The following is a 6,940-nucleotide window of genomic DNA, read 5'->3' as shown; positions in this document are numbered from 1 at the left end:
TTTTATAAAATATATAAGTAACAAAATAATACATAAGTTTATAATAAGTTTATAAACTTTTATAAACTTACATGTATTATTATTAAACAAATATGTGGCAGAATTTTAGACTCCAAGGAAGGGCTCACATGCTTGTTTTGTTACTTTTAATACTACACAACTCCTCATAAGCATGCTTAACACTTCTACCAAGTATTGCACTTATTCTCTCAAGTGAAACACATCAAAATACTTGAAAAAAAACTGCATAATCCTCTTAAAATCAGCTGCTGGTGCCGTGGGGTTTTGGTAGCCAAAAGAGGTTCATAATTTGATTTTTGCAAGTTCATTTCAAGTAAAAATAAATCCTAACCAAAAGCTAGGGTGTTGGTGCACAAGTTTGGGGTATAACAACTTGAGGTTTCATTCTTTTGGAGCTCCATTCATCATCATCATCTTCATCATTTACTAGCAAGCTTGGAATAGGTATAATCTCTTTACTTGCTTGTAGTTTGTAAGTATGTTTCACAACTTGATTCTAATTGAGATTTAACTTTAATTGGTTAAAGATTAACATGTTCTAAAATGATAATTAACATGCTTCCGCTTTCTTAATTCTTAAAATGATTTAAGTATATTATCAATTATCAACTTGTTAAATCGCAACAATTACATCCTTTATATATCGCAAGTCCAAGTGAGAAAATTCAAAGCATTTACTGTACTATGCAAAGACATAACGGAGACGTACCAAAGAAACAATAAAAACTTCTAAAACCTCTAACAACCACCGCTACTACCACCGGCGAAGTCACCGGCGATTTCAAATATAAATTCCTTGTGCCGTAGAAGGTAGTATCAATTTCAATATCAGTTTTAATATTGAATTTCGAATTTCGAATTTCGATATCCGATCTACAGTTTCCCTAATTTACATCAATCACCATAATTTCTGTTAATTTTGCCCTATGTTCGTTGTTTTTTAGACTGAAATTTAATTATACGTCGTTTACGTTGTCGATCTATCAATCGATTATTGTTCTTGATTGAACTTGATGTATACTGGAGTTGTATAATTTCTCCATAAATTAATCAGCGTTTTTTGTTATATATGGTATCTCATTTTGTTTCAGATCCGAATTGTTCATTTTGTTGATAATAATACAAATGATAAAGTATAGAGATCGATTTATTGTTATGTTTATTGTGTGTTACTATATAATAGTGGTACTTTTAATAAAGTTGTGATGTGTATGGTTTATGGCCGATAAGATATCATAAAGGAGTTAACTTTTGGGGTCTGAGTTTCTGTTATACTTGTAAGAGTTGTATTGATATTGCATTACAATATTACCATATTACCCAATAGATATAACATTTTATCTTATATAGATTTAAAGATATGGATATAGGGGTAAAGATATAGATATATGTGTATATATATATATATATATATATATATATGTATATATGTTCTTACATTTCGTAAAATATGTATTGCAGTTTATACGTATAACTAGCTAGCAAGAAACTGTTAGTTTGTCTGGATTTGTACTGAAATCGCTTGCATTTGACAATGAAGAGCGGTGAACGAGCTGTGAATATTGCTCTAGCAGGTTCCCTTTTTTTTTTTTTTGGTTCTGAAAATGATCATTTATTATTTTATAATGGAAGAATTTATTTACCATAGCATGTTGGTTTTTCAGGTCTCACCCTGCTACCTCTAGTTATGAAAGTAGACCCAAATGTGAATGTCATATTGACTGCCAGCCTCACAGTTTTTGTCGGTTGTTACCGTTCTGTAAAACCTACACCTCCTACTGTAAGTGTACAGATTTCATGTTTTATATCTTACCAAGTTTTGTATTTTTGATCCTCTTTTGTGGTTGACATGTAATCTTACCTGTATCTCGTTTACACAGGAGACAATGTCTAATGCACATGCCATGCGTTTCCCTGTAGTTGGCAGTGCAATGCTTATGTCTTTGTTCTTGCTCTTTAAGTTCCTGTCAAAAGACTTGGTTAATGCTGTCCTGACATCCTACTTCTTCGTACTTGGCATCCTCGCACTTTCGTATGTTTTTTTTTTTTTTTTTTTTTCTTTTTCTATTTTTGTAGAGTTGTACACCAAGTAAATACTCGTAATATATTCTAATTCTACTTATCACTCTTCTCCTTTGAATCTTTTACTGTAGGGCAACACTCTTACCTGCAATCAGGCGTTTTTTACCTACCAAGTGGAATGAAGATGTTATTCACTGGAAGTTCCCATATTGTCAGTGTTAACATTCCTTATCCAGCAACATTTTTGTTATAACTTATAACCCTTGTTTTGGTTGCTTATGCTTTATTGATTTTCTGTATAATATTCCGTTCACGTTTAAAGTTTAGGAACTAAATAGTTGTTGGATTTCAGTTTTAGTTTTCCTGCACTTGCTAAGCAATGTTAATTGAGAAATCATTAGGTTACTTATGTTTTCTTATGATGTTTAATTACCTTACGTATTTCTTTAAATCGTGTTGACAGCTATGGATGTTGAGTTTACGACATCTCAAGTCATTGCTTCAATTCCTGGGACCTTTTTTTGTTTGTGGTATGTTGTACAGAAGCATTGGCTGGCTAACAATATTTTGGGTCTTGCATTCTGCATCCAGGTATGATAATGCTACTGTATATTACTTTAAAAAGAGGATATAATTTTCTATTTGGTGTGTCTAAATTATAGTACAACCTGCTTCAACCGTGTCCTGTATTTTACCTATAAGGAAGTAAAATTTGAAGCTCATTTATCATTCCTTGTCTTTATATGGTTGTGTTAAAGAATTGAATCTGTAGGAAAATGTGAATGGTGCGAGCATTGAAAATGACCTTAGTGTTCACTTTTTGACTATCAACGTGGCCTTCATTTGATAAATATATGTTACTCCGTATATGTTATGAAACAACAATGTTCATATTGCTTTATAATTGCCAAACTGTTATATTGAAGTATGGGCATCAAAGGGCACTTATAATGAATATAAGTATGTGGAAGGGAGTACACAACTGTTCCTGTTCATTTGCTACAATCTGCATGAGTTTCATATGTGTGTGTATGGAATTTTTTGTTTTTCCTATTCCGTGTTTTGTTCCCGTTTAAAGCAAAGTTAGGAAATTGTTATGAACCTATCCCATACCGGGCCCATCTCAAGCCATAAGGTGTAGAACTCACTCCCCAAAGCTAGCTTGTAGGAGGAGGGGACAAGTAGAATTATAAGCCTCCAACCTAGCCTACATTTGGCTGACGTGGGTTTATAACAGAAACCCCATTAAATTATTCATATTTATTCATATGCTATTATGATAAAAGATCAATTTATGCTAAATTTTTGTACTTCGTTTTGCTTTTGTTTTTTTATGTGTGTTTCTGCATTATCTTATCTTCTTTATACTATTTGTACCTTTCGCAGGGAATAGAAATGCTTTCTCTTGGCTCATTCAAGACTGGTGCCATTTTGCTGGTAAGGAAGGTCTTTTTGGATACAATCAACTTGTACTTGTTGTTAAACATGTGATTTATCTGGTGCTACCATAATCTAAATCTGCAGTGTGGACTTTTTTTCTATGATATATTCTGGGTTTTCTTTACCCCAGTGATGGTCAGCGTTGCCAGGTCATTTGATGCACCTATAAAGGTACAGTATTAACAATGGATGTAATTGGCTGGTCCGTATCAAATTTTGACGTTTTTCGTTAGCTGAACTGGTTTCTGATTACTTTGCAGCTTCTGTTCCCTACTAGAGATGCAGTACGTCAGTTTTCTATGCTTGGTTTAGGTGACATTGTTATTCCTGGTATGTGATTAAGACATCATGTGTGTACTAATTTTATAATTCTAAAAGTACTTGTCTTTATTTACATATCTGTAATTCTGTATGTTGGTCATCAGGCATTTTTGTAGCCTTGGCATTGAGATTTGATGTCTCAAGAGGAAGAAAGAGTAACTACTTCAAAAGTGCATTTATTGGATATGCAGTTGGTGTGATCCTTACGATTATTGTCATGAACTGGTTTCAAGCTGCACAGGTTAGTATCTTTTAGTCATGTTGAATAAAACGATTTTTACTACTTTAATATGGGTAAATCTTTTGGTTTTATCTAATTGACCGAAAATCTAATGCTGACTTTTGTTTTAGCCTGCTCTGTTATACATTGTACCTGCGGTTATTGGGTTCTTGGCTGTGCATTGCATGTGGAATGGGGAAGTCAAAGCGGTAAGCCTTGATATTTACACTAGAAATGTTTTTTCACATGTTTGAAAGATCATTGTAGATATGTCAAATTAGCAGGTCAGGCAGGGTGTGTTAAAACGGTTTTTGGGTCATAACATGTTAAGCACTTGTAAAAAGGATCCGGGTTGGTATGGGTAGCCCAGATATATATTTTGCTGATGTACTTAATTGTGTAATATCTTAATACAAAAATTACCATACTCGTTTACTAAACTGTATTTTGAATTAAAGCAATTTAGAAAGTACTTGCTTTAAATACACTTCACATGACTTTTGACACTTATTCATTTTATACTATTTAGATATACTTGTTTAAACTGTTATGTGATAAGAATAATCCTTATGTTGGTGTTGGCTTTTGGCAGTTACTGGAGTTTGATGAGTCAAAATTAGCTATCAGCGGTGACGGTGTTGTGGATGAGAATACAAGCAAAAAAGTAGAGTGAGATGAAAATCTGACCTATAAAATTTAGTTATTGACTATAGGAGGATACATGTTTTTTCAATTTTCTTTTATACTTTTGTTACATGTCATTATAACTCCAATCTTTTTGGTTAACTTATGCAAGTATTTTTTGGAGTTGAACTTTTTCTTTGGTATTGGAGGTTTAACCTCATCGACTTTTTCAATCTTCAACATTTTGATATGCTAGGTAGAGTCAGCTTCTAATAGAAGCTGTAGGCCAGATGACCAAGTAAATAGTTAACCAGTACATCAGTATGTACTACCCTTTCAAAGAGTCATTTAGGAAATTATTACGTTTCATCGCTTGAAGAAGGCATCTGTTGTAGACCTTTGATGACCCAAACTCCTGGCTGGGTTAATTTGGCAGTTATCAAGTTATCTGAACAGGGATTTGGATTTGTAATCTTGTTATTTGTGGTGTTCTTAACATCTGTGAATCTGGATGTATACTTGTGGTTTTAGTCGTAAAGCGTATCGCAAGGTCTTTAGTGACAGATACTACATAAAAATGGGTAAAATTAAAACTCGCTTTTTCAGGCGGCTGGTTGCTATTCAAGACGCTTGGGTGAAATGTCACGGTATGGGTAATGCTGTTTGATACATTGTGTTTGCAATCTCTGAGTTCGAGTATCAGACGAATACAAAAATGAAGACTTGCGTTTGCTTTAAGTAAGAATTAAGTTGAGACGGTTAACAAAAATCTTATCGTAGCTGTGCTTAATTGTATTAAGTAGTATAATGTCGTATTTAGAACTTTAAAATGTAATTACTATGTGTCTCTTACGTGTGCATTAGGGGAAAAATGTTAGCAACATAAAACTATGTAAAGCCTTCTACATGTAATGAAAATACCAGACGAAGTGTCTAATTATACTTATGGTCCTTTGTTTTCAGATAGAAAGACACCAAATTCTCCGCGAAGCCCTATCTTTCGAAGGACTTCAAATATAACTAGCTATCTTTTTCTTTTCATTAAAATTATCTATTTAATTAAAGATTGAACGAATTAAATTTTTTGTGTTCAGCGGAAAAGGAGTTATTTTTTAACCCGATGTACACGAGCCCTTGGTGTTTATACTAATACTTCTAATAGTTTCCCAATTCAAAGTTACGTTGCCACGACTAATTTACTTCTTTTTTACCACACGACTGTTGTCTAAAATTTATTTTACACTTTCATCATCACTAGATGGTTGACGTCGCAATATTCTTACAAACCGTTGCAACATAACTCAATAGTTACCCGTCACCTTTGATGCTGTGAGCTCCACGTGCAGGTTTATCCTTGGGTACGTCAGGATTTTATGCTTATCTACAACTCTGATCACCGGGTACGTCAGGTATTCTCCTTTTCCTCTCGAGCATAGGTCGCCATGTCACACATGAAGTTCTAGTGGATGTGTTTCACATGAAAAACGGAGATAAGGTATCTCTGTCAATCTACACTTTTGAGATAATATTATTATAAGACGTCACATGTTTAAACTTCATTAGCAACAACATTTTGGGGTTATTAGAGAAAAGGTCAGATGCGATCATATGATAATTTGATCACACAGTGTACATTTAAGTAAAATACTCGCATTCTTGACAAAATGTATAGATGGACAGGGACACCCAAACCCGTGTTTTCTTCAAAGAATACCAAACTTACTTCGTAAGAGTCTAACACATGTAAAATACATCAACTGAATATCCCTCATGTGAAGGAACGGGTATCATCCCACACATTGTCAAGGGTGGATTATATTTGTCAAGAGTGAGACTCTAACTTGTACCTATTTTGGCAAAGACTTTTCACACGGTGAAACTCAACTTCTGAGGCAGCGAGTACTATTAAGCTATTAGCTCATTGATAAAGCATTCCTCAAGCAACTTTAACATGAAAAACCTACTCAGTTTATTTAAATAGTCTACATCTACATATACAATACAATTATACATTATATACACTATTTATTATAATAAAAAAAGCATAATCATAATCATAATCATAATAATCATAATTATATTATATTATAATTATAATTATAATTATAATTATAATTATAATTATAATTATAAGCTATAATTATAACCCGAAGATCACTGTGGTTCTATTCAAAATCTTGTACAAAAATAAAGGATGCCAAAATATAAAAAATAAAAATAAAAAATCACAATTAAAAGGAGAGCAATATAAAACCACAAAAACATTGGTTGGTTGGTAAAATACCCTATACC

General features: G+C 33.0%; 1 protein-coding gene across 1 annotated transcript; it reads left to right on the top strand.

The window, feature by feature from the left end:
* Positions 1 to 697: 697 nt before the first annotated feature.
* LOC139892902 (signal peptide peptidase-like) lies at positions 698 to 4,851 on the top strand. Its single transcript, XM_071876028.1, has 12 exons — positions 698 to 831; positions 1,483 to 1,595; positions 1,686 to 1,801; positions 1,902 to 2,053; positions 2,175 to 2,254; positions 2,507 to 2,634; positions 3,430 to 3,480; positions 3,568 to 3,654; positions 3,744 to 3,813; positions 3,909 to 4,045; positions 4,156 to 4,233; positions 4,617 to 4,851. Exons 2-12 carry the CDS (start codon positions 1,556 to 1,558, stop codon positions 4,695 to 4,697), a joined length of 1,020 nt encoding a protein of 339 aa, XP_071732129.1. The 5' UTR covers positions 698 to 831; positions 1,483 to 1,555; the 3' UTR covers positions 4,698 to 4,851.
* Positions 4,852 to 6,940: the final 2,089 nt, after the last annotated feature.

This window comes from Rutidosis leptorrhynchoides, chromosome 2 (assembly GCF_046630445.1).
Source record: "Rutidosis leptorrhynchoides isolate AG116_Rl617_1_P2 chromosome 2, CSIRO_AGI_Rlap_v1, whole genome shotgun sequence".
NCBI classification, from domain to species: Eukaryota; Viridiplantae; Streptophyta; class Magnoliopsida; order Asterales; family Asteraceae; genus Rutidosis; species Rutidosis leptorrhynchoides.
Note: the sequence above shows the minus strand (reverse complement) of the source record. Positions and strands in the feature narration are given on the sequence as shown.

Coding starts and splice junctions, on each gene's coding strand:
- LOC139892902 (XM_071876028.1), top strand. CDS start 1,556: ATGAAGAGCGGTGAACGAGCTGTGAATATTGCTCTAGCAG. Junction 2,255..2,506: donor TCACTGGAAGTTCCCATATT/GTCAGTGTTAAC, acceptor TCGTGTTGACAG/CTATGGATGTTGAGTTTACG. Junction 2,635..3,429: donor GTCTTGCATTCTGCATCCAG/GTATGATAATGC, acceptor TACCTTTCGCAG/GGAATAGAAATGCTTTCTCT.